Raw genomic sequence first — 27,425 nt, forward strand, 5'->3', positions numbered from 1 at the left:
TATTAGGTATTCCACCATGGATTTCCAGGTGTTTCTACATGTGTTCCTCCTGGAATTTCTTCAGAAAATCCATCTATGGATTCTTAACATATTTCTGTTTTGTTTAAGAAATTCTTTCAGGAATACATTTCGAACTTTATTCAGTTTTTTTTAATCCTTCTTTAATTTCTTCAGTAATACTTCCGGAAATATCTTTAGATTCTTTTTCAATATTCCTAGAATTACTTAAGAAACTTCAGCAAGGATTTTTATTAAATTTGTTTTATGGATTTCTTCAAAATGTGTTCCAGCAGTTCCTTCAGGAATTGCTCAAGCGGTCCCTTCAGATTTTTCTTTAGGAATTTATCAATATGTTTTTCCAATAATTTTGTTTCCATATAGATGCATCAGTAGAAAGTCGCTGAAAACGGAGGACTTTGAGTAAGTAGCTCTGATTCCACCATGACAGCATTGGAAAACATCTTGTCAGTAATCTAATAACGCATTACGATGACTTTTCATGGAATTTTGTACAAATTTTTAATGTTATCCCCTGAGGTCATAAGAAAACTTGAAAAAAGTCTGTTAGAAAGCTGTGAGGAAAAGTCTAGCGAATGGGCAGTTTGCATGCATCTGCAAAAATGTTGACATTGCTAAGGGATCTGTAAAAATATTGCCAGAAAATCACCCCATATACTCCGATCATCGTGATCATCGACAAAGCGAGATATATTCAAAAAATGAAGTCAGAAAATGAAGTGAGGTTAACCCTCTAATACCCAACCCTGCCTTTAGACGGGGTATAGTTTGTAATTTTTGTTTCATGGAAAATGATTTTTTTTATATTTTTGGCTGATATTTAGGACTGTTTTGTACATCTCAAAATGGTTTTGGTGTATTTGAAAGCGTATTTACATTTTTTTTAAATCATTGAAAAATTAGAAGTCATTGTTTATTTTGTATTGAATCGCTGCAATTAACATATTTTAAAGTTTTCCCAAATCATTCTACTCTAGTTTAATAGCTTAAGGGACTCGAATATACTCTAAAATGATTTTCCTTAAAATTACACGCAAAATAAAATTCTCTATGGAAGAAATTTAAAATAAAAATATTTCAGCAATAATCATAAAATCCCAAATTATTTTCATCTCTAAAAATCCGTACCCCAGATAGGCTTCCAGGAAAATTATAAAAGTGTGGGAATGTTCAAAAATCAAAATTAGAAAAATCAAAAATTGAAATTCACGAAATCGAGAATTAAAAAGAATCATCTTCCAAAACATGTTTAAATCGGACGAAAAATGATATTTAGATCAAAATCAAAAATTTGGGTATTAGAGGGTTAAGGTAAATATATAAAACTAAGTATGATATGAGGTATGCATGGCGCTATTATGGGTGCTCCACAAAACAATTTATTGTTGAGAAGTGCTCCGTGAGTCAAAAGGCTTGAAAACCTCTGCATTATAAGTCATCATAATACAAACTGCAAGTTTTAAACTGATTGGATATTAAAGAATTTATCACTAAAAATGTACATAAAATCGAGGTAAAATGTACCTAAAATCTAAGGTTTATATAATCGAGGGTCCACTAAATGGTGGTTCACCTGTTTTATGAATATTTTGAAAATCCAAAGTTTTCAAAGGTGCACTTTGCGAATGGTAAGCCATGGGAGTAGTAATCCAGATTGTTTTGGTCATTCACTGAGTGGCAGCTATTAATTGTACGGGAATAGGTGCTCTGGGTGTTAATCTCAAATTGGTTCATACATGCAAGGGTCGCCATTTTTTGTCTGTTGAGAAATGGGAAAATATCCTTTTGCAAAAGCAGCAAATACAGTATTGTTCCGATTTTATCACGCCCCTTTTCAAAAATGCTTTTAAATATTCCTCAAAACCTATTCGCAGTTCCAATGTTTTAAAGTTGCAAAACGCACCTTCAGCATTCATCTCGATGAAAAGGGGAAACACTTGCTTTCAAATGTAACAGAAAATAATGAAAAAATGAAGGACTGACGCGCGGAGGGCGTGATAAAATCGGAACAATACTGTAAATTAAAAAAAAAAATCGTTTAATAATTCATCGAGTTTCGACAACTTCTTTATATTCCATAGAATCATATTTATTGGATGCTTTCCACTGTGATTGCTGATTTTTGGAAAGTTTTCGACTCTTTCATTCTTCTAAGTAGCTTAAACGATTCAACGCATCGACATTCCGACTTTTCGACGTATATTTCGTCTTCTTCAAGGATTTCTATGTGGGTAATTCTCGCTGAGACCGGCCCACTATTCACACCTTGTCTTCGTAAATGTTTAAGGTGCCGATTTTCTTAAAGTTCTCGCTCAAAAAGTAAGGGAAATGCATTTGGTTGCTCAAATTGATGGACCCCTCGTTAGTTAGAGCCATTTTTGCAGACCTCTCGATTTTGGTCGAATGGTGACTCATTTAAACCGTTGTAACTGCAGATAACTTTTGAAAAAGAGAAAGACATCTCTATTTTTTTGATATGTTATGTATAAATGTCTCAGCTTTCAATTGATGCAAACATTTTGAAAATCGGTGGTTGCTGTCATGGTGAAAAAAATGTTTTGGTATAAAAATCCAAGATGGCGGCCAAAATCAATATGGCCGACCCAACTTTTTGTTATTGTAAGTAGAAGCTCTATCTTTCCTCTTTTCAACAACAAAAGAGGTTGGTTTGAGGTGGTTTTTGGGAAAACTTTCGAGTTATAACGGTTTAAATGAGTCACCATTCGACCAAAATCGAGAGGTCTGCAAAAATGGCACTAACCTGAGGTGTGCGGACTCAACTATTTTGGTCATTCAATTTGAGCACGTACGTTTTCTACCAGTGCTCCACGTTGTTGAGTTGCTTATCTCTATGGAGATTTATTTCAAAGTGTACGCATAAACTACTCCACACAAAGTTTAAACAGATGAATAACAGCAAAAGTTACAATCAAACGTAAATATTCAGATGATTTGGTCCTATATGGGCTTGGAGGAATAATTTGCAAACATTGGGCAAGTTTTGCACAAAATTTTCAAATAAATAAACGTTAGAAAAACATTTTCGTATCTGATGGCAAAGTTTGTGTGTCATTTAACGTTTCACTTGTTTTAGCGTGACTAAACAAACCGAACTTGTATCCAGGCACACTCTGATCATTTTGGAGATTTGGCAGCAGCCTGGCTGCTGTCAAATTTCAGTCCGCAATCCTCAGGCACTAACTAACGGGGGGTCCATCAATTTGAAAAATCAAATGCATTTTCCTAACTTTTTTAGCGAGTACTTTCAGAAAATCGGCACACTAAACATTTTTGATGAAAAGGTGTGAATAGTGGGCCGGTCTCAGCGAGAATTACCCATATTGTGTATAAAAAAAATCCTTGAAGGAGACGAAATATACGTCGAAACGTCGGAATGTCGATGCATTGAATCTTGAATCGTTTAAGCTGCCTAGAAGACCGCAAGAGCCGAAAACTTTCCAAAAATCGTAGAATCATACCAGAAATTTCATAAAACAGTGTTTTTAATCCATTAAAAATTGTCGAATGAGTCCTTTTTTTTCGGAAAATTCAATTAAAAAAATCCATAATTTTATAAACTGATGTTTTCAATGATTAAAAACGATCCATAGAATGATTCATAAAAATGGATCATTTTATGACTCGTTTCAATAATTTTATGTAGAATTTAATGAAATTCTAGAGTTTTGCATTGATTGATTGATTGATTTATTGATTTTGCATTTTCCAAAAACTGTCGACCATTCGACAATTTTCTATTGATCAAAATACTGCCTTACGGATTTCTGGTACACTCCTAAGAAATATTTGAAAGTTATCAATGGATCGTTTGACAATTTTACAAACGAAGGGCTGCCTTAAAATCGCACCTTATCCTTCAGGTACAACATTATTGGCGCACAAAATTCATGTAAGTATTTTCGGAAATAATCAATTCAAAACTAAAAGAAATCAATAATCCAAAATTTGGTGATATATGTTGCGAGCTTCAAGTATTCAAATACGATTTAGCCCCAAGAAAACACAGAATCAACCTCACCGTGCACTCGTAGTGGCAGTCTATTCGCAGTCAGAGAGCTTCTAAACAAGTCAACCGATGATAGTGACAATGTTTGCTTAACGAGGAACAATTCGTCATTGAAATCATCGTCATCATCAAACATTTGAAAGCAGTTTTTTCGTTCAAATCTAAAATGATTGCATCGAAAATGTATTCACTGCATTCCTCATGAGGAACGGAATACAGTGAATACTTTTTCGAGGCCATTGTTTTGATTTAGAGCGATAAAACTGCTTTTTAATTTTCGAAAAATGATGACGAATGCTTGAGCCTTAATGGGTAATACTGTAGGCATTTGGTGGTGGTGTGATGGTGCCAGAGCTCTTAGAAGGCACGCTGAGGCAATAGTGCAAAATACAATGTAGAAGGTTGTTTATATTGGTCGCTATTTTTATCAACGCTAAACAAACTAAACTAGCCGCCTTGATTGGAGTGCATCTTGCACATTGCCGAGTTCGTCCGACACACATTCAGACACACACACACTGAACTGACAGTAGTGGTTTCTGAGGTGGATGCACTCGTTCAAGGTTAGCCGCTTTCCTACGGGATACAATACCCCTGGGAGCTTGCTTGTTGACTAGCTGTATAGGCATTGTTTAGACAAATAGTGCTAATAAGTGGGTACCATTGCGAACAACAAGAATTTCCGTCTAGCAACTTGCGATATGAAGTGCCTGAAATAAGATTGTAGTACGAGATTGCAGCAGCTGATAAATGAACGGAAAAATGGGTGTGTTCCATCCGAGTCACGTGTTGATTCCTGGAAGGATGAGGTCTGGTGGCTTGAGTATACTATTACAAATTCAGACTCAGGACGTGGTATTTCACAGATATATAATTAAGAGTGTACTTAGTCGAATACAGGGGATAGACCAAATGATCGGGGTTCCCAAATTTTTACCACTGATAGACAGCTACCCGAGCAAAGTCCAACAACAAAATAACAGCAAATCGAAAACATGATTTGTATTCAGCAGCAAATTGATATCACATTTTGATATCAGTTTATCTTTACTTAATTTGATTTCAAATTTTGTTATCGGTTTGCTGTCACTTTTAATTATTGAAATATTTAGTGTTAGAATAGTTTTAAATCTTTTAGTAAACTATGTGAAGTAATTCAAGGGATATATCATAAGTGTAATTATATTATTGCGTTTATGATTTAATATTAACCGAAAACCTCTACATTTATCGATTTTTCATTTTTCTTGCGGTGATAACAAAAACAGTTATCAATTTGCTATCATCGATAGCAGGAATTGTTTTCAATGTGTTGTAACAGGAACATTGCTTCAACTTGCTATCAGACTTTGCTCGGGTAGTTAATCAATTTACAGTGAAAATTTAAGAATTTTTGTTGCAAAAAAAAGCTCGTTCATAACATATTCTGACAAGCAACTCAACAAGTTCCATGCTTTTTAAGCTAAGGGCCTGGGATCGAGTCTCACTCCCGACAAACTCACAAAATGTGAGTTTTTCTTTCGAATCCTCAGTTAAAAATCTTGCATTAAGTTCTACTGCAAACTCCTTCAGCAGGTTCCACCAGAACATTTTACAGATATTACTCCTGAAACGATTTTTCGAGAAATACTTAAACAGATTTGCTATGGAATCAGTCCCAACTACACCAATGACTACATTCTTGGGAACTGATTGCTCTGCAAACGTAATGGAGTCAGTTACATAAATCTAATTGGCACAAGAAACCTATTCATAATTGCCGGCCGGCTTAGTTCCACGCCAGCTCCTTCCGAACTATTTCCTTCCACACTTACTTACAATGTAACGCATTGTATACCGCCTGTGCTGCTCGGCAGAAACATTTTGTACAACAATAAAAAATCATCCTCTTTTGTACAACCGACAGCATTGTATTTTGTCTGCCTGTCTCGCCAACCGTTTAACACTTTCCTCGGGCTCGGGAGTATGGAGTGGAGGCGGCTGGAGCAAACGAAGGAATCCAAACCATTCATCGCCGTCGTTGTCGTCGTCGTCATCATCAAGCAGCAGCAGCATCGGTGCATAATTTGTTTGCCAATTGCTACTTTGTAACCAAGCGTGCCGAGCAAACCGTTTATGATTGCTGCTGCTTGCTGGCTGCACATTGACAACAACGACAACGATGACGGCGAAGGCGACGACTGTTGGTTGGTTGGTTGAACCGATAAAATGTAACGCAATGTAAAGTGTTTGCGAACTGTAAGTTGGAAGTAGTTTGATATACTTTGGAATACATCATGCTCAAGCATAATCAAGAATATAGATAACCGTACAATCCGAAGATTTTTCTCCGACAAGGATCAGAACCAACCAATCATCTTAAATGTGAACAACTCAAAAGCTCTACATTGATAAAGTCAATATCGGCGCTGGGAACGTTCTTACGGCCAACGGGAAGAGAAAAATGTTAGGTGAATGACCGTTGCCACAAGAAACCTCCGATTCTTAATAGTTGTCTTGGGAAGGAGTATTGATTAGTAGAAGAGAGCAACGTATACATCGAGCTGTTACCTATAATTGATGAGGTGATCTACTATGTGTCTTGAGCGCAAAATCAAAAATGGCATCCATTTATTCCCGGATTATTCTTGTTCATTTAATTTATTTAGTATAACATCGAATTCAAGATAAAACTGAATCAACAATATCTCTCCATAATGCACGGTTCGTGGCTGCCGTTCTCCATCCTTGGTCACGCCCGATGCTCGCCAAGTCACGTTCCACCTGATCCGCCCATCGTGCTCTCTGCGCTCCACGCCTTCTTGTGTCAACCGGATTTGTCGCGAACACCAACTTTGCAGGGTTGTTGTCCGGCATTCTTGAAACATGCCCTGCCCATCGTATCCTTCCAACTTTGGCTACCTTCTGAATTGCTGGGTTTCACGTAAAATGCAGCGAGCTCGTGCCCACTTCTCGATCATAGTCCATGCCTCGTGCCCGTAGAGGACCACCGATCTTATTGGCGTTTTGTACATGGTGCATTTGGTGCGTGGGTGAATCTTTTTTGACCACAGCTTCTTCTGGAGCCCATAGTAGGCCCGACTTCCGCTGATGATGCGCCTTCGAATTTCACGACTCACGTTGTTGTCAGCCGTCAGTAAGGAACCGCGGTAGATGAATTCCTCCACTATCTCGAAAGTATCGTAATATAACTACCCAGGTCGTGTTCGGTTCCGCCTACCAGCATGTACTTTGTTTTTGAAGCGTTCACAACCAGACCTTTGCTGCTTCACGTTTCAGGTGGGTGCACAGCTCTGCCACCGTTCCAAATGTTCTGGCGATAATGTCCATGTCGTCCGAAAATCACACAAATTGACCGGATTTTGTGAAAATCGTTCCCCGGCTGTTGAGCCCGGCTCGTAACACCTTCCAGAGCGATGTTGAAGAGTAGACATGATAGTCCATCACCTTGTCGCAGCCCCCGGCGAGATTCGAATGAACTGGATAGTTCACCCGAAACCCTTACGCAGTTTTGCACACCGTCCATCGTTGCTTTAATCAGCTTAGTCAGCTTCCCAGGAAAGCCGTTTTCGTCCATGATTTTCCATAGCTCTGCGCGGTCGATCCACAACTTCCCTCAGCGTGGGAGTTGGTTCATTTCCGTCCTTCGCTGCATTGGTGTCGTCGTTTCCTCCATTGCCGTGGTCTCCCGTGCCTACGTTCTCCACGCCATTCAGGTGCTGATCGAAGTGCTGCTTCCACCTTTCGATCACCTTACGTCCGTCCGTCAAGAGGCCTACATCCTTATCCCTGCACATTTCGGCTCGCGGCACGAAGCCGTTGCGGTATGCGTTGAGTTTCTGGTAGAACTTCCGTGTTTCTTGGGAACGGCACAGCAGTTCCATTTCTTCGCACTCCGCTTCTTCCAGGAGGCGCTTTTTCTCCCGAAAGAGGCGGGTCTGCTGTTTCCGCTTCTGTTTGTAACGGATTATCCTTGTTACGATGGAGTATTCAATCTAGCTATCGTTAGCAGTTGCTTCTTTAAACTTAAATTCTCTCTCAAGGCTCAAGGCCACTAATTTTGGTTTTTTGGTTCAAAGTCGCTACAAGTTTCGGTTTTGGAGCGACAAAATAGAACAATAAAAACGGTCATGTTTGTTATAACTTAGGTATACTCTGTGCGGGTACATCCAAGTTATGGAAAACAGAGGAAAACGACACAAAAATCAATTCCCAACATTCGAAAAAAAAAACAAAACATCGAACCTAACTGAAAAAATGCTTCAACGTTTTCAATGATGCTCCACAATGACTCAAAAGGTTTCCAAGTAGGTATTGTGTAAAGTTTTGACTATTCACACTGAAATGGATTCGAAGAGTTGAGCTTTCAAACGTCAAGAGGAACGTGAAACAAACGCTCACTCATCCAGTAAGGGGTCGTCCATACATGACGTAGCTTTTTGCGGGGGAGGGGGGTGTTTGTGATTTTGTGACGAAGTGTGCGATAGAGGGGTAGGGGTTTATGATATGCTACGTAGCTTTCTACTAAGCCTATTGAAAAAAGTATTTCGTAATTATTAAAATTTTTACTTGCATTAAGTATTAATAAATCGAAGAAAAAATATATTGCAGGATTTTTCTTTCCATTCACATTAATGTTAATAACAAATAATTGACATAAATGCCGGCTTCCTTTCATAACACATGCAGCTATCGGACGCAACAACTGTATCTGAGAAAATGGTTTGAAATCCTGCTAATGTATTGTAATGTATTGTGTACGCAGAAAATTTTCATTATCGCTCAAATGCTTCTCACGACCAATAGTTTGCTACTTGCTATAATGCACTGCACACCGCTAAGGCTGCAAAGGAAAACAAATAAGTTTTTGGCATTATGGCATTATTCCAGCAGTTCCTTATATAGTTTGTTTAGGACTTCTTCGTAGAAATCCTACAACAATTTCAAGAAATCTTGAATAAACTCCTGGGAGAATCTCATAAGGAGCTATTTGTAGAATCTCAGAAGGAGCTCCTGGTTCAATTTCTGTAGAAAACACGGAAGAAATTTTTGATGAAATCTCGGAAGGAATTTCTAAAGGAATCCCGATTTTTTTTAAGAAATAAAATTCTGGAGGAATTCCAGAAGGAACTATGGGAGAAACCCGAAAAGGGATTCCTCGCGGAATTCTAACAGATCCTGGGGGAATACTGGAAGGAGTGAATGGAGGAATACCGGGAATCCTGGAGGAGTCCCGGAAAAAAAACCTGGATGAATCCGTGATGGCATCACAGAAAACCAAATCGACCACATCTGCATCAGCCGAAAATGGAGACCGAGCCTTCTTGATGTGCGGAATAAACATAGCGCCGGCATTGCGTCCGACCATCATCTCCTAATCGGCGAGATCCGACTGCGCATTGCCAGGATCCAGCGACAGGAGGAGAAAATCGGGCGCCGGTTCAACACACGCCGACTGGAAGACGCTGCGGTGAAAATGTCCTTCGTCGAGGAGCTAGAAAACTGTGCTGCAAATATTCCAGAAGGTGGAAACGTAGAAGATCAATGGAGCGCCATCAAGAACGCCGTATTCGCTACCGGCGAGGATAATTTGGGTTAGCTACGCACCCGAAGAAAGCAGTGGATCACAGATGATACCTGGAGGAAGATAGAGGAGCGAAGAAACGCCAAAGCCGCGATAGAGCGAGCGAAAACACGAGGAGCCAAAGCCGTAGCCCGTCAGCGCTATTCGGCTCACGAGAAGGAAGTGAAACGCTCATGTAGACGGGAAAAAAGAGCGTGGGCGGACTCTTAGCCGACGAAGGCGAGAAAGCCGCAAACACAGGCGACATCCGTCTCCTCTACGATGTCTCACGCCGCCTTAGTGGGACCAAGATGAATGCTACGATGCCCGTTAAAGACACGTCTGGACAGTTACTGACCGACCCGGCTGACCAGTTGAAACGCTGGTTCGAGCACTTTGGAAACCTTTTTCAAGTGTCGGTCACGCCATCAACACCTCAGCATGATCCGCCAAGGGTTCGACGCATTACCCGTGTCAACACCGAAGCTCCATCAGTGCAGGAGATAGAAACAACCGTCCGTAGCATGAAATCGAACAGAGCCCCAGGGGTAGATCGCATATCAGCAGAGATGCTCAAAGCTGACCCCGTAGTATCCGCACAACTACTGCATCAATTATTGTGCAACATACGGAAAACCGCGACATTTCCGGCCGACTGAATGCAAGGCGTCTTAGTAAAGGTACCCAAAAAGGGTGACCAGACTGTGTATCGTTCTCAAAGTCCTTTGCAAAGTGATCCTTAACCGGATACAGGAGAAGATTGACGCAACTCTCCGACGGCAGCAAGCAGGATTCCGGATTCCGGACGATCCTGTGTGAACCATATTGTCACGCTCCGTATAATTCTGGAGCAAATCAATGAATTCCAAGAGTCTCTCTACCTGGTGTTCATTGATTCCGAAAAAGCTTTCGACCGTCTCTATCACGGAAACATGTGGAAAGCCCTCAGGCGCAAGGGTGTCCCTGAGAAAATCATCGGCCTCATTAAAGCACAGTACAGAGCATTTTCGTGCAGAGTACTGCACAATGGTGTTTTGTCCGATCCCATCCGGGTCGTTGCTGTAGTGAGGCAAGGATGTATACTATCACCGCTACTGTTCTTCTTCTTCTTTTATGGCTCTACGTCTCCACTGGGACTTTGCCTGCCTCGCTTCAACTTAGTGTTCTTTGAGCACTTCCACAGTTATTAATTGAAGGGCTTCCTTTGCCTGCCATTGCATGAATTTGTATATTGTGAGGCAAGTGCCCAGGGAGTCGAGAAAATTTTCCCGACCGGAACGGGAATCGAACCCGCCGTCTCCGGATTGGCGATCCATAGCCTTAACCACTAGGCTAACTGGAGACCCTACTGTTCCGCTACTGTTCCTCATCGTAATCGACGAGATCCTGGTAGGTGCGATTGACCGTGAACCAAATCGTGGATTGCTGTGGCAACCCATTACTATGGAGCACCTAAATGACTTCGAACTGGCTGATGACGTTGCTCAACGGCGCTCTGATATTCAGAGCAAGCTCGATGATCTTGCCAATCGCTCCTCAGCGGCAAGTCTTACCATCAACGTCAACAAGACCAAATCGTTGGATGTAAACACGGTCAACCCTTCCAGCCTTACGGTAGCTGGGCAATCAGTGGAGAATGTTGAAAGCTTCCAATATCTTGGTAGCCAAATGGCGGCCGATGGCGGCACCAAGATCGACATTAATGCACGGATCAAGAAGGCGAGGGCTACTTTTGCGAGTTTAAGAAATGTATGGAAAAGCAACCAGATTAGTCGACGCATCAAAATCCGAATTTTTAACTCGAACGTGAAATCTGTGCTGCTATACGCCAGTGAAACCTGGTGTGTATCAGTGGAGAACACTCAACGGCTGTAGGTCTTCATTAATAGATGCCTGCGGTATATAATTCGTGCATGGTGGACTCACAATTGGATCTCTAACGTGGAGCTCCATCGTCGATGTCATCAAAAGTCGATAGGGACAGAAATTCGGGAGCGAAAGTGGAGGAGGGTCGGCCACACTCTACGTAGGGGCGGAAACGAATCTGCAAACAAGCGTTTGACTGGAACCCAACAGGACATCGCAGCAGAGGCAGACCCAGAGGCTCATGGCGGTGCAGCCTCAACAACGAAATCAAGCAAGTCGACAGAAATTTGACATGGACACAGGTCAAGGCGATGGCTGGCAATCGCCCAGGATGGGAATCTTTCAATTCGGCCCTCTGCACCACCGTGGGTGCCCAGGACTGAAAGTAAGTAGTAAGTAATCCTAGAAGGAAATTTCCGAGGAATCTCAGAACAAACATCCAGAAGAATCCAGGAAGGAATTCCTGAAGGAATCCTAAAATGAATTCCTGGAGGAATCCCAGAAGCAACTCCTGTAGGGGCTTTGAAAGAATGTCGGAAGAAATTCTTACAAAAATCTCGGAATGAATATCTGATTGAATTCCGGAAGGAATTCCTGAATGAAACCCAGAAGGAACTCCTGGAGAAATCCAGGAATAACATTCTTTAGGAAACCCAGAAAGAAGTTCCGATAGAATCTCAAACGAAATTCCGGTCAAATCCCTGAACAGATGTTCGAAGAAATTGCTGGTGGAAGAGAGGAAAACTTTAGAAGAACTCCGGAAGGAAACCATGGATAACCTTAAAAAAAAACCTTAGAAAATAAAAATCCCGGAGATATCTCAGGAGGATCTTTTGGTGGAAACTAAGAAGAAACTCCGGAAGGAATTCTTGCAGGGATATCTGAAGGAGGTGCTGGAGAAATTTAAAAGGAAGGAATTCTCAAAAATGAGAATCACAAAAGAAGCTCCTTGAGAAATTTTAGAATGAAATGATGAAAGAATTTTAGAAGAAACTCCTGCTGGGTCTCTGAAATGTCATGGTGCATTTTATTCAAATGAAACCATTTTGATATTCCTAACACATTACAGTTTTGTAGATTGCAATATAGATCATCTATATTGGAAGCTTCAACTTCCTGTTCTTCGGCATCAAACAGAACGATGGGCGGTTTATTGAGTCATTAGCTTTGGTGATAATCTCCACTGGTTGCCCCTATGGCCTTGATGTTGGCGATCTGAACCTGGCAATAGGCAATGTTCTTTCTTTTGTTTTTTTTATAACAAGTAGGGTCTGGGACCATTTGGGCAGGAGCACCTATTTTGGGCACTTGCTGCTATAACTCAGTCAATTTCAAATCTATTGTCTTGAATTTTTGAACATAGCTAGATACTGCGCCTTCCTGATCGTATTTCAAAAATCAGGACAATCGATTCAAAATTGAAAGAGTTCTAGCAGCAAGTGCCCAAAATAGGTGCGCCTGCCCAAATGGTCCCAGACCCTATTCGTTAAACATACAAGTAAAAATTGATATCAGAAAAACGTTTCGATTTTCTTTGCGTTTTTTAAAATAATTTTTCTTGAGGGGGGGGGCGGTTGGTTTAACAAGCTACGTCCTTTATAGGGGGGGATCCGAATTTGTGATAAAATGCTTCGTGGGGGGAAGGGGTATTAAAAATTGCTTAAAAAAGCTACGTCATTTATGGACGCACCCTAAGATGTGCTTGTGCGCTTTTTTCATCCAAATTTTTGCCTTGGTGGTGACCCCATTGGCTATTAATTTTGGTCCTCATAAAATAAAAATATCCGAAACATATAAATCATAAGAAAAGGTTTACAGGTTTTTAGCTGATTGGGCTCTATGAAGCGCGCATTTGAGAAAGGTGATACTTTTATTGATATTTACGCTTGAGCCTTGATTGATTTTTCTCGAATTCTTCACAGCAACGATGGAACGAGATGGAGGCGCATGATAGTTTACAAGTTGATACCATATAACCAATGCGCAATCCCTTAAGTTAATTTTAATGTGTGCACTTCAAACTAGATGACCTTTACAAATATGGAGAACTGTAGAAAGAGGTAGGGCGGATAGTTGGGTAGAGAGCAGAGTAGAGGGTTAGAGTAGGGAGTAGGGTATATGGATAGGGTAGATGGTAAGGTAGGCGATAGGTTGAAGAGTAGGGCGAAGAGTACGGTAGAGGGTAAGTGTTTGTCGGCTGTTCGGGTCCGTATGAAGTTGATCATCAATATTAACTTCTTTCCCCGATCAGCCTAGATAGATGTGTAGTGTCGGTAGCGGTTGTCTCAATTGGCTAAGAATAACACTACGGACTACCTGTTCGGGGGGTAAAAGTCCACTAAACAGGGAACCCCAATCCAGGGTGTCAGGCGACCCGTGCTGATGGATGAATGGTTGAGGGGGTTTAAAATATGCTCGATCTTTAACGGAGCCCGTGACGTAGGTAGATCGCATTTTTGTGTTGTGTTACGGTCTACCATACCGAACCCTACCCGAGCAAAAGAAAATAACAAGTGAATAACATATCAAGGTATTTATCTTAAATACTATCATACCTTGATATGCCCTTCATTAGGTGGTAATAAGAGGCAAAATAACAAAAACGAATACCAAAATTTTGTATAAATAACACCTAGATAATAACAAGTCTTGTTATTTCAATAATGAATGCATACCTAAAATTTCAATTGCTGTATTTGTTATTCCAAAGTTATTGAATAACATACTAATATAATTTCTTGTTATTAAATGTTTTATTTGTACGATGACTTCATGATGTAATAGCAAATCTTGTTCTTTGGTTATTTTCACTGTTAAACTAACAAATACTACATCAATACCAAACTCTGTTCAAATACCTCCAACTGTTATTGTGATGCTCTCATAATATGTCGTTCAATAACGCAGCAATAACAATTTCAGGTATTAGAGCACATGTTGCTATTCACATGGTATTTGTAAGGTATGCCCTTCTGCTCGGGTAGTGACATCCGGTTTGTCAAGTTGGGGTAATGTGTTTTGGTAATAAGGATTCATGATACAAAGTCCTTGTTACTGGTGACAGTTTCTAAAATTGCATTTATTCTGCCTTGCTGATAGTTAAAGACTCGGACTTTGCCCACCCGAGACTACACTTGATGTTAGGAAAACAAACATGCTTTACGTATCTAATTGCGTACTAACTTATCAAGGACTGTTATGTTCTGGTAATTCAAGAACTCACGTGAATTCTTATTGCAGAACACATTCCCTAATTTGACATAGTTTTGCAACTAGCCTAAAGCCCCAGATATTTCTTTGTTGTCTTGGGACTTAACTAGAAGCAAGACATGGATGGGGCTAGAGTTCCGATGCATGGATAAATATCAGTGCCACCGTTTTGTTTTTCTCAGAATTCAAATAGATTGTTTTTGATTAGGGACGCTCTTTCACTGGGATTTAAATCTTTATGATAACGGGACTTTTTTATCGCAATCAATTTCTTGCACCTCTGGGATAACAAAACAGGAGCTGTACAGAAATCGATGCTTCATGGCCTCTCAATGACAATGGAGTAGTACGACATGCACTAAATACTAAGGATACTGGTAATGCCACAAAAGATCTAAATACTGGTCGCAGTGGCTCACCCGAACAGAAAAAAAAGTGTCAAGGGTAAGGGATAGGGTAGAGGTAGAATAGAGGGTAGGGAAGATGGTAGGGCAGACGGTTAGGTTGATGGTTAGGAAAGAGGGTTGGGATAGAGAGCCGTTAAGAAGACGGTAAGGTAGAGGGTATAAATTTCCCAAATGGAGGAGAAAGTGCCTCTGAAGTTGTCCTACTGAAATTAGACGAGATTTCCTCGAGATATGTTCCGTAATTCTTTCGGGCTTTCTTCATGCATTCCTGTCGCAAACCTTCCCAGGATTTTTCCATATCTTCATTCTGGAATTCCTGTTGGGGAAATCTTCACAGGGATTTCTGCATGGATTGCATTAAAAATCCTGCAAGGATTCTTCTTGGTATTCTATTTGACATTTCTTCAGGGACCGCTGCTGAAATTTATTCCGATATTCCTACTATGATTGCTTAAGAGATTTCTTCCGAAAAGGAACATGAAAGAATATCGATTTCTGCCAAGATTTCTTCAGGCAATCCTGGATTTTTTTTTTTAGGAATTCGTGTTGGAATTTCAGACGGGATTCCCTTAAAAAATCTTCCGGAGTTTTATCAGGAAGCTATCTAATAATTCTTTCCAGGACTGTCTTTATGATTATTTTAGGGATTCTTGCTCAACTTCTGTAATGATTCCTTTAAAGATTCCAGCAGGTAATCACTAGGAGATTCCTTCAGGATTAACTTCAGGGATTTCTTCCGGGATTGCTATAGACAATCTGGAAAGGATTGTTTCAGGAATTCTAGCCGGAATTTCTTCTCGTATTCTTTTAACAGATTGCTGTCAAGATATATTCAGATATCATATTTTGATTTATTGACCGTATTCTAATCATAACTTGATGATTTTATGGCTATATCGGTCTTTTTTCTACTCGTAGTATAAAGGTACTGATCGATAGAACTTGTGATGAAAACAGAACAATGAATAGACAGTCGGGTGCCTTAATAGAATACGGTCGATAAATCAGAATATGATATAAAAAGTTTGGCTTAAAAAGAAAAGTGTTCTATCCAATAAGATAGGAAGAACACGCCGCGATATAGGCATACCCCTATGAACGGGGTGCGAATTCCGAAGCTACTGATCGATAGAACTTGTGATGAAAACAGAACAATACATAGGCAGTCGGGTGCCTGAAACTTTTGCCAGTCTTGTCTTGGTAAGGTGGAATGAACTACCAACCAAGCCGATCTGTTTGAAAGCACAGGTCGTACAGCAGAAGTTTCACGCATTCGATGTATTCGTTCAATACATGGCCTACTTGCCTAATTTTACCTTCTATAAAAAATTTCACACTTGTTCGCTACCTAGCGAATACTATCATATCTATCATTTCATTATCCACTATGATCTCTATTTTCTTATACTATGAGTAGAAAAAAAAACGATATAGCCATAAAATCATCCAGGTATATTCAGATAATCCAATGGGAATTCTTTTAGGTATAAGAGCCGGGATTCCCACTGGTATTCATTGAAAGATTCTTCCCGGGATTTTCCCCAGGAGTTCTCCACTAATTCCTTCCGGAATTTCTTCTGTGATTCTTCCAGGGATTCTTGCCGAGCTTCCAGCTGGAATTCATCTCAGGGTTATTCCAGATATTTCTGCCAGAATTCCTGTAGGGAATCCCCTTGGGTATACTTGCAATCTTTGGTTTTATATGAGATTCAATGTCATAAATACAATTTATATAGGCGTTATTTCAAGAACAAAAAAGTTTACCTCGTCACGCAATAAACATACACTCCCGATCAAAATTTTGGAGTCACCCCTTCAAAGACACCGTCTTGGCGCTACAGAGGAGGTGGCACGTGAACTCTGATAATGGCTAGTTTAGACGCTCTACAAGAAGTGGTCCAAGGGTTCGGAGTAGGCTACGTAGGTCATACCGGTGCCCGACGCGCGGTCGAGTCATCGATGTTCGTTGCTGCACGCATCTAACCTTAAGGACTATACACTAGTCCCTTTCTGAAGCAATGCCTTCGTGGTGCTTCCAGGGAGACGTAGGGTTGGACGAAAATGGGAATGTGCTTGTAGGACAGTGGTGTAGTCCTGTCTTCCACTTTGCCTGCAGGAGGTGGTCCCCAACTACACACTTCGTGTACAGATATCTTCTCTTTGCTTAGAGAAGACAAAAAAGGAGTTTCAGGGACATTTCAGAGGCATTTTTATGAACTTCAAGGCGTTTCAGAACGTTCCCGAGCATTTCCGGATGTTGTAACGAAGGTTCAGGGGGCTTCACAGGCTTTCAGATGAGTTTCAGGGGGATTTCCGGGGGTCTCAGAGACCCATACTCAAAGAAGTTTTTGGAAGCCCTGAACTTACAACTCTGTATAATTATTATTCTAAATTATAAAACTCTTAGACACAGCTAGCTACGTTTGTAGATCCGATGATCCATACTCAAAGGATTTCTTGAACATCATTAAACAGACAATGAGCTCACCTCTTGACATCTGTGTAGACAAATTTTCATTCATCATGCTTCGGATTCAATGCATTTCAAAACATTGCGTAATTGGCTTCTCTAGCGGTGTTGAGATAATTCCTTATTCTGAATCTGCATGCCAAACTGATCCAAAATCCAAATTTTCATAAATTTTGGTGCCCGGGAACCTGTTCAAAAATCAATTAGAAGTTTGTATCAATTAGAGTTTGTATATTAGGGCCCATATAGCCGAGGCGGTAAACGCACGGGTATTCAGCATGACCATGCTGAGGGTGACGGGTTCGATTCTCGGTCGGTCCAGGATCTTTTCGTAAAGGAAATTTCCTTGACTTCCTTGGGCATAGAGTATCTTCGTGCCTTCCACACGATATACACATGCAAAATGGTCATTGGCAGAGGAAGCTCTCAGTTAAAAAAAACTGTGGAAGTGCTCATAGAACACTAAGCTGAGAAGCAGGTTTTGTCCCAGTGAGGACGTTACGCCAAGAAGAGGAGAGAGAGGATGGGAGCGATTTGTCGAATCACCCCTCGTCATATTTTGTACTGGGCGGAGCTGTCAAGCAGTTGCCTAGCTGTCAAAAGGTGATTTCATAAAATCTCTTTGAAATTGATTTAAAATACCAAAATAAAGTTCTAAAAATCTGAAAAAAACTAATTTAAATACTCATCTATTTCACAACGGTTTGAGCTATACTTTTGGATTAAAACACATTTAGCATTTATCCCTTTCTTTGGTAAACACCACTAAAATCTGATTTGAACTCCCACTGCTGACATATTGCAATCATTTTCGGTACTTCTATGCTATGGACCAGTAGGTTATCAGATCTACAGGCATAATTAGTAATCGATCAATGAATAATTTGTGACAGCAGCGGTTTCTCGCTGATGATGACCAGCCACACTTGTATATCCGTAGGTCTCTAATTCAAGACATTCTGGAATTCGTGAACTTCAATTATTTAGTATAATTTCGATCCATGAGCCTTGACCCACCGTGATTGAGTTATGAGTAAATTCATTGCTTTAAGCCCAAATAGATTCCACTTATGCATACAGAAAACCCACCTCGTAGCATCCAGATTCTGTTTACCCCAAAAACAACTATAACTTCGAAATTGTACACACCATATCTTCCCTGTGCATGTAGATTCCTGTCGGTTCAAGATGTGACAAACCTCACGCCATGCATACCACCGCTGTCCATTACACACCCCACGATGCCTGCGGGTGATCACCATTCAGTAGCAGCTGAGCTGCCTGAATCAGTGTTGTTTAGTCGGGCGATTAACGAGTGTGTTGGAGTTGGAGGAGCCACAAACTCACATTCGTTATCTGGCTCGTTCTTTCTCGTAAGCTTACAAATGCGGGAAGAACGCTAATACGCATGGTTTCACGATTGTGGGGGGTAAGTCCTCCTCACTTGACGTGGAGAGATGTAATGACACACTCTCACACAGCCCAAAGCCGGGCCGGGATTCGAGCGGGGAAACCGATCTTGCTCTTGAAAGAATGAAGTGGGTTGGTGGGTTAAAATTTTCCACTTAACCGTAGCGTGGTGAGCATTTGAGATTTATTGTTTGTCCACCAAATGGTTGATTGAATTTCTAATTAGCAACGATATCAATTTGATTGGCGTGCGCTATCTCTCGGCTGATACGTGTGATAAGAATGACAATGAATCAGTCAAAACATGTGTTTTTTGCTTCATTCTCGGCGACTGGCGATGTGTTGTGAAACTAACACTGTGATCGACTGCAATCTGATGCCGGTTTGATTGTTATACACATTACAGTCACACGCTAAACACCGGCAAAATCCCATCAAACACTGAACAACCACATTTGGAGCTCTCCATGTAATCGACAAAACAAAACACGATGCCGGTTAGCTTTGTGTATGGGATCGCGGTTTCGCGTCGAGCGATTTCGGTCTATGGTCGTTCGTTCAGTCACTAGCACATTCAAACCGCACTCGGAAGCTATAAAAGGGGGATCATATGTTCCTGCGGGCGTCAGTAGGTCTGAAACCCTTTCGGCGGATTGACACAGTTAGAGATTTGGCCATTCATTGTAGTTGGGTATTTGAAGCATATTGAGGAGGGTTAGTTGGCAAATTGCATCAGCTGTGCAAAGAAACGTGATACAAGATTAAACAAACGCACAAAGGCCCCCGGCAGAATGTGTGACTGCCTGCTGCCGAACAACGTCTCGCTTTCGTTCCTGGCACTATCCATTTCGGGCTCACCAGATAGCAGTCGTACGTTCGTTTTTTTATGCGCGCGTGAAAAACTAATTTACTAATCGGGTGTTACTTTTCTCTGCTATTTCACCTACAGGTTTAAGTTCCCGACAAGACACCGTATCGCCAACGGATACGGCATGCTCCTCCGAATCGCCGGCGTTTCTGGGTGCGGCCTCACATCTGCTCCTGTACGACCAGAACAGTTCCGAAGAGGAGCTGGAAGTGATCAACGGTAGTGTTCTGGAGGCGAGCAGTGAAACCGAAGGCGATGGGGGTGGAGATGGCGGCGGGGGTGGTGCAGACTGTGCCAGCGGTATTGACCTAGGAAGCAGCGAAAGTCTCAGTCGGTTGGCCTCGGGACACCACCCGGAACTGGCCGAGGTGGACTTCAGTAGCCCTGCGGGCGATGAGCTAGACGAGTGCACCGAGGAGCTGTGCCTGGTAGCAGCGTCCCCAGTGGCCGGTGCGCTTCGGCCGCTGGCAATCACGCCCACCCAGGTGGGAGCCGGCAAGCGGTGTAGTTCAAATAATCTGCTTGAAAAGCGCAAACGATCTCTAGCGCACAGCTCGGATGAGGAGGTAAGTGTTCCGTTGTTGGGGGTGTGGTAGTGAGTGCTATGGAAGTGCAACAGTGGTTCTCAACTCGGGGGATTGCAGTTAACGATTGTTAGGGCACTTATTGGTTTGCAGAATTTTTTTCACCTCGAAAATTGTGAAGGTTCGTTAGCTTTTCCAATGAAACACTACAAAACAATCATTTATCTTGTTAAATCATTGTGCAAAAAAGTTAAACATTGCGGTAGTTTCACCAGAACTTTATGAAGGTAGTTACAATGAAGCTTCACCTTCAAAAGAGGACATTGGACGATTGGACAAATGGTTTTTTTAAATAGTACTGGAAGAATTTTTTATATAGTACTGGAAGAAATTGGTAGCGAAATTTAAGAAGTCTTTCCGTACATATTTATGAGAGGAATGACTTGCAGAAATCTTTGAGGAAGATTTTTATACTTCTTGAGGATCTTTAGCAGTCTCTTAGCATAGTTTCAGCTAAAACTGGTAAAAGAACTTTTGACGGCGACATAAAATAAGTTCGAAACAAAATTACTAGCGCATTCCAGAGTAAATCGCAAAAAAAAATCTCAAATGGTATCGTCAAGTGTTGATTGCTCTTATCGCGGAGAGGGAGCTGCCTGTCTTGTTATGAGTCGTCTTCAACTCAAATCTTAATCATCGTCCATCGGCTTGCACGCTAAAAATTTCGGGAAACTCATTTGAGGTGAAGATACTGTTTGTACAAAACGTCCAAAATGTGTGTATTTACCTTAACTGTTCTACTACATACATGTAATCAATAGGCATTTATATCAATAAACGATCAGAAGTTCTCGTACCTCCGCCATGGCAGGACGGCTGCAAAATAAGTCTTTTAATTCGTAATTATTAATAATCACAACGTAATATTAGGGCTCCTATCCGCTGCGCGATCAGATACATATGTATAAAATGAAGCTAAACCTCGAATTTTCAAGAGCACAAATCTGAACAAGCCAATGGCGTATTGCACTGAAAAGTAATCGACCAGCGAGTGACCAATCGATCAAGTTTTCAGCACGGTATGATATTTGGTTCTTCAGATTTGTGCGCATGAAAATTCTAGGTCTGGCTTGGTCACATCTTCACCTTAATGAAGAGAAATTCATCATAGAAGTTGTGCCCTTGTGAGGATTAAGAAATTTGCAATAAGTCCTTTCCCTAGTATTAGAGCATCTGCATATCAAGGGGATTTCCAAGAACTATTCTAGGAGAATGTGATGCTTTCAACTCATGGCCCATAGGCAGCTGCAGTTTGAGAACCACCATCCATAGCAATGATGCAAATGAACAAAGAGAACTTTTCACTAACAGCAATCTTTCTTTTCGCAACCCTCCCCAGGTTCGTCATCTGCTCGAACATCAGCATCAGCAACAGCATCATCATCACCATCACCACCATCACCAGCCGTTGATGTCGGCGCCACCGGTAAATTTCCGCACGTCGCCCCCACTAGAAGCTTTAAAACCACACCGTGGCCATATAATCCAGCGTTCGACCACCCCGCTCATCCTGACGGAGAGTGGCCGCGGTCTGGAGCACATTAGAATATCATCGTCCTCGTCGATCTCGTCGACGACGTCTTCGCTCTCGTCCCTGGGAGGGGCCTCCGTCGGCACGGTCTACGGAGGTGGCATCGGGGGCCTGCCCACCTGTGATAGTCCGGCCGCGCTGCCGTCCGGCCTCAGCAACCACCACCACCACCAGCACCACCATCAAGCGCAGAATAGTAGCAACAATCTAGCACTGTTAAGTACAACAAATACTCCCACGGGTGCGCCCGCGACGCCAGTGGGAATGCCATTCATTGGCCAGGAACCGCCCGGTGCCGCCGCCATAGCGATAGCCAATATGGAAATCAGCCGGTCGGTTAGCCCCCCGGCGAAGGTGTTTCACTGTGCGGTATCGCCCCGCCGGAGACAGAGCCGCCACCAGCAGCAGAGGATGCCACGACCGCACAGGCCATGTTTAGATTTCGATAAGATGCAGCAAGTGAGTATCTACAAGTTCGATGCCATACCGAACAGCCGGTTTCGGAAGTGTGTCGCCATGTGATATTAATTTATTTCTGATTCAATGTGATCTTCTCTTATACTGACTTACGATACGTTATATTTAATTTAGAGCTTTTATTTCAATAAAATTTACACATATTATGTTGTTAAGTGAAAGTGAATACTTCTATAGAGTAAGCAACTGAAAGAATACTCATTTTATTCTTTAAGGCTAGATTTTACTTTGTACGTACTGGACGAAAGGATAGGTCAAGTAATGGACAAAATATGATTCCGAGAATTACTTGAGCAGTTCGCAGATGATCAGTAGGAGGGAAAATACGTGATACTCTTTTAAGTTTTGCGTACCGACAAGGGCGTAGCCAGCTTTTCGGTCAGGGGGGGGGGGGGCAAGCCCCCTTAGCAAATTTGTATTTAGTACGTTTATAACTAAACGCAATATGATGAAATTGTATTCTAAAAGCATTATTTAACCCTTTAGCAGCCACTCTGTTGTATTTTGTACAATATGTTAAAAAAAGATCTACATAAATCAATGTGTTTCTTGTAACGGTGACCAATTCCTGAAGATTAAGAATTTTTTTTACTCGTGCTTTATTTTTCTCTGATTTTTTTTGTCAATATCCACAAAACATTCATGAGAAATTATAGCTGAACTCTTTTAAGGACTAGATAAGAATTTCCTAGTTCCTGTATGTATTCTTTTCAAATTATCTTCCAATACCATTTGCTGGAAATATTCTTCCAGAAAAACTTCGCATATTAAAAAAATCATCAGGTAATCCTGGAGAAGTTCTTGGGTACACCACTGAAAAGATGATAGGATTTCGAATTTTTTTGAAGGAACTCCTAAATGAGTTCTTAAAGAGAACCTGAGAGAAATTTCTGAAGAAATCTTCCATGAGGAATTCATGCAGCAAGCTCTGGAAGACTTTCTGGATAAATCCCTGAAGAAACATCTGGATGATTTCCTAGAGCAATTCCTACAGGAATGCCTGTAAAAACCCAACTTACATTTTTGCTGTATAAAAGTTTAAGCGAGCTTTCTTCCAAGAGCGTTTGCTACATAAGCTATTTAGCAGCTACTTTTGATAGTAGGGAAGCCCTGTAGAATCCGTGGAAAAAATCCCAGATGAATTCCCGGAGGAATACGTGGAAGAATTCTGGAAGTATACCTGGAGGATTTTGTGTATAAATTATGGGAGGAATACCTAGAGAAATATTTTTTTAACGACGGGAAAATCTCTAGAGAGAATTCTGGAGGAATGCCTGGAGAAACTTCTGAATAAATTCCTGCCGTAATTCCTGAAAAAAAAAAAATCTTGGATGAGACCCAGCAAGTATTCCTGGTGAAATTTCTTGGATGAATTCCTGGAGCAATCCCTAGAAACATTCCTGGAGAAATCTCCAAAGCAATTCTGGGAGGAATTGCTGGAGAACTTTCTGAAAAAATCCCTTTACAAAATTCCACTAGGATTTCCTTGAAGAACCCTGGAGGAATCTCTGAAGCAAATCCTGGACGAATGTCTGGCGGAATTCCTGTCTGGTGGAAAGCCTGAAAAATGTCTAAAAGTATTCCTGGTGAATTTTCTGGGAGGATCTCTGAAGAAATCCTTAGAGGCTTTCCTGGAAAAATTCCTGGAGGAATTCTTGATATAATTTCTGAAGGATGTCCAGGAGCAATTCCTGGAGGAATTCCTGATGAAATTTCCAGTGTATTTCCTGGAGAAATTCCTGGATAAAATCCTGGATGAATTTCTGCAGGAATTTCTAGAGATATTCCTGTGGGAATTGCTGGAAGAATTTCTGGATGAATTTCTAGAGGAATTTCTAGAGGAATCTCCAGAGGAATTCTGGGAGATTTCTATTTTTTTTTATTTTTATATTTCTGAACAAAATCCATTGAGAAATTTCTGGAGGAATTTCTAGCGGAATTCCTAGTAAAATCCTCGGGTTATCCTTGAACAAATTTGTGGATAAATCGCAGAAGGAATACCTAAGGGAACCCATGATAAATTCATAAAGGTATTCCTGGAGAACTTCCTGGAAGAATTTCTGAAGAAATTCATAGAGAATTTCATGGACGAATCCTTGGAAAAGCTTCTGGAGGGTATCCTAGCGGAATCTTCGAAGGATTTCTTAGAGGAATCCATGGGAAAATCCCAGGAAAAACCGTGGAAAAATTCATGGAGAAATCTCTGGAGTAATTCCTGAAGCAATTCCTGATGGAATATCGAGAAAAAAATCCTGGAGAAATGCCTGGAAGAATCCCTAGAGGAATTGCTATCACAGTTTCTGAAGGACGCAATTCCTAGGGTAATTCCTAGAGAAAATCCTGGAGGAATGCCTGTAGGAGTTCCTAGAGGAATCTCTAGAGGAATTCATGAAAGAATTACTGGATAAGTTTCTAGAGGAATCTCCAGAGGAATTCTAGGAGTTATATATTATTTTTATATTTCTAAAAAAATTCTTGAGAAAATCCTGGAAGAATTTATAGCGAATTTTTTGGAGGAATTCCTAGAGAAATCCTCGAAGGAATTCCTGAAAGAATCCCTGGAGAAATCCTTTAAGGAATTTGTGAAAAAATCCTTACAGGAATCTATACAGGAAATCCTGGAGGAGTACCTGGAGGAATCCCTGAAAAATTCCTGAAGGTATTCCTGGTAAATTTCCTGGAAAAGGTTCTTTTGAAATCCCTAGCGGATTTGCTGGAAGAATCCTGAGAGGAATTTCTGGAAGATTTCCTGGAAGAATCTTCGAAGGAACCCCTGAAATTTCTGGAGAAATTCGTGGAGAAATCCCTAGAGAAATCCCTGAAGCAATTCGTGAAGGAATCTCAGGAGAAATTCTTAGATAAATGCCTGGAGGAGTCCGTGAAACATTCTTGAGGGTAATCTTGGAGTATTTCCTGGAAGGATTTCTGAAAATATCCCCAGAACATTTTCTGGATAATCTTTGGAGGAGGAATTCTTGCAATAATTACTGGATGGATTTCTAGGGGAATCTCTAGATGAACTCTGGGAGAAATTTCTGAAAAAATACCCTGCAGAATTCCTGGAGGAATTCCTCAAGGAGACCTTGGAGAAATTTCTGCATGTAATTCTGAAGGAATGCCTGCATGGATTTCTGGAGAAATTTCCTGGAAGAATTAGGAGAAATTTCTGGAGGAGTTTCTGAAGCAATTCGTGGAGGAATATCTGGTGGAATTCCTGGAGGAATCGCTTAAAAAATCCTGGAGAAATCTCTGTAAGAATCCAAGGAGGAATCCCTGAAAGAATGCCTGGAAACCTTCCTGGAAGAATGCCTAGTAAAAATACTGGTGGAATTCCTGGAGGATTCTCTGAAGTAATTCTTGGAAAATCTTTGGAGGAATTCCTGTAGGAGTCTCTGAAAAAAAAAATCCTTGGAGGAATCCCTTAAGGATTTCCTGGATAAATTTCTGTAGGAATTCCTGGTGAAATTCTTGGAAGAATCTCGGAAGCAATAACTGGAGGAATCTCTGGAGGAATGCATGGAGGAAGTCCTGAATGAATGCATTGAAGCAACCCTGTTTTTTGGAGGAATATCTGAAAACAAATCTTGTAGGGATTCTTTAAGGGATCCTTGAAGGATATCCTAGAGAAATGCTTGTAGGAATTCCTGATGGAATCTCCACAGGAACTCTTGGAGAAATATCTAGAGGAATTTCTGGCGAATCTGGGGGAATCTCAAAATGAATTCCTGGAAGAGTTTTTAGAGAAATCCCTGCAGGAATTCCCAGAGGAATCCCTGGAAGAAATCCTAGAGGAATTAATGAAAAAAAATCATCGATTAATCTAGTGAGCAATACCAGGAATAATTCCTGAAGAAATCGCAGAGAAATTTTAGAGGAATCCTTGGAAGAGTTCCTGAAGAAACTCCAGAAGGAATCCAGGAAGCAATTTCAAGAGGAATTCCTAAGGAAATCCTTAAACAGATCCTGGAGCAAGCACTAATTAATTTCTGGAGGAGTTCCTTAAAGAATACAAGGAAGAATTCCTGAAGGAATCCTATGAAGAGTTACTGGGAGAATCATTGGTTGTTCCAGAAAGAATCAGAGAAGTAATTCCCGAGTAAAGAACTGCAGAATTTCTTGGAGGAATCCATGGAGGATATCCTAGAGGAATGCCTAAGGAATCCTAAAGGAATCCCTAGGAGAATTCTGGAGGATTTTCTGGAGGAATCTCTAAGGCATTTCTGAAGGAACCTCTGGATGAGTTCTAAGGGGAATCCCTGCAGCAATTCACAGAGGAATCCCTGGAATAACTCCTGGAGGAATCTCTGAAGAAATTCGTGGAGCAATACTCTTGAGAAATTCCTGGAAGAATCTTAGGAAGAATTCTTGAAGAAATTGCAGAAGCGATTCCTAGAGGTATTCCTAAGAGAATCCCTGAACAGTCCCTGTAGGATGTACTGGATTAATTCTTAATTCCTGGAGCAGTCCCTGATAGAATTCCAAGAGCAACTCCTGGAGAAATTCTAAAAAGTGTGGCTGGAGGAATCTTTGGAGGATTTTTTAAAATAATCCCTGGAGTTGTTCGAGAAAGAAACACAGAAGAAATTCCCGGATGAATCCCTGGAGGACTTCTTGAAGGAAAACCTGGAGGAATTTCTTAAAAAATCCCATAAGGAATGCCGGAAGCAATCCCATGAGAAAATCCTTAGGAAATGTAGAGTTTCTATAGGAAAAAAATATGAAATCCATATCTCAAAAATTCTTGGACGAATTATTGTTGTAATCTTTGGGTGGACTCCCAAAATAATGTTTTGTGCAAAAGGAACTCTTGGATTAATTTTTAGGTATTCTCTGGTAAAATTCTGGTATTCCTGCTAAAATACTTCGAATTATTCCAGATTGAATTATTGGAGCAATTACTAGTGGAATTCTTGAAGGAATATCCCTCTGAAGGAATACTTACAAAAATACCTAAACGAATATCTGCTGACGGGTATCCCTGGAGAAATTCTTGG

The 27,425-nt window shown here is 40.9% G+C and overlaps 1 protein-coding gene across 3 annotated transcripts in view; it reads left to right on the forward strand.

Moving 5' to 3' along the window:
- LOC109428002 (dual 3',5'-cyclic-AMP and -GMP phosphodiesterase 11) overlaps positions 1 to 27,425 on the forward strand; it is a 177,782-nt gene that overhangs the window by 142,440 nt on the left and 7,917 nt on the right. For 2 of the 3 annotated variants that reach the window (XM_019703663.3, XM_019703670.3), the window contains exons 3-4: positions 19,921 to 20,405; positions 21,763 to 22,413. In XM_019703663.3, the coding sequence (XP_019559208.2) occupies positions 19,921 to 20,405; positions 21,763 to 22,413 (1,136 nt within the window). Of the gene's footprint in view, positions 1 to 19,438; positions 19,842 to 19,920; positions 20,406 to 21,762; positions 22,414 to 27,425 lie in introns of those variants that run through there. The other variant, XM_019703674.3, reaches the window with a different exon arrangement.

This window comes from Aedes albopictus, chromosome 2, assembly GCF_035046485.1.
Source record: "Aedes albopictus strain Foshan chromosome 2, AalbF5, whole genome shotgun sequence".
Lineage (NCBI taxonomy): Eukaryota > Metazoa > Arthropoda > Insecta > Diptera > Culicidae > Aedes > Aedes albopictus.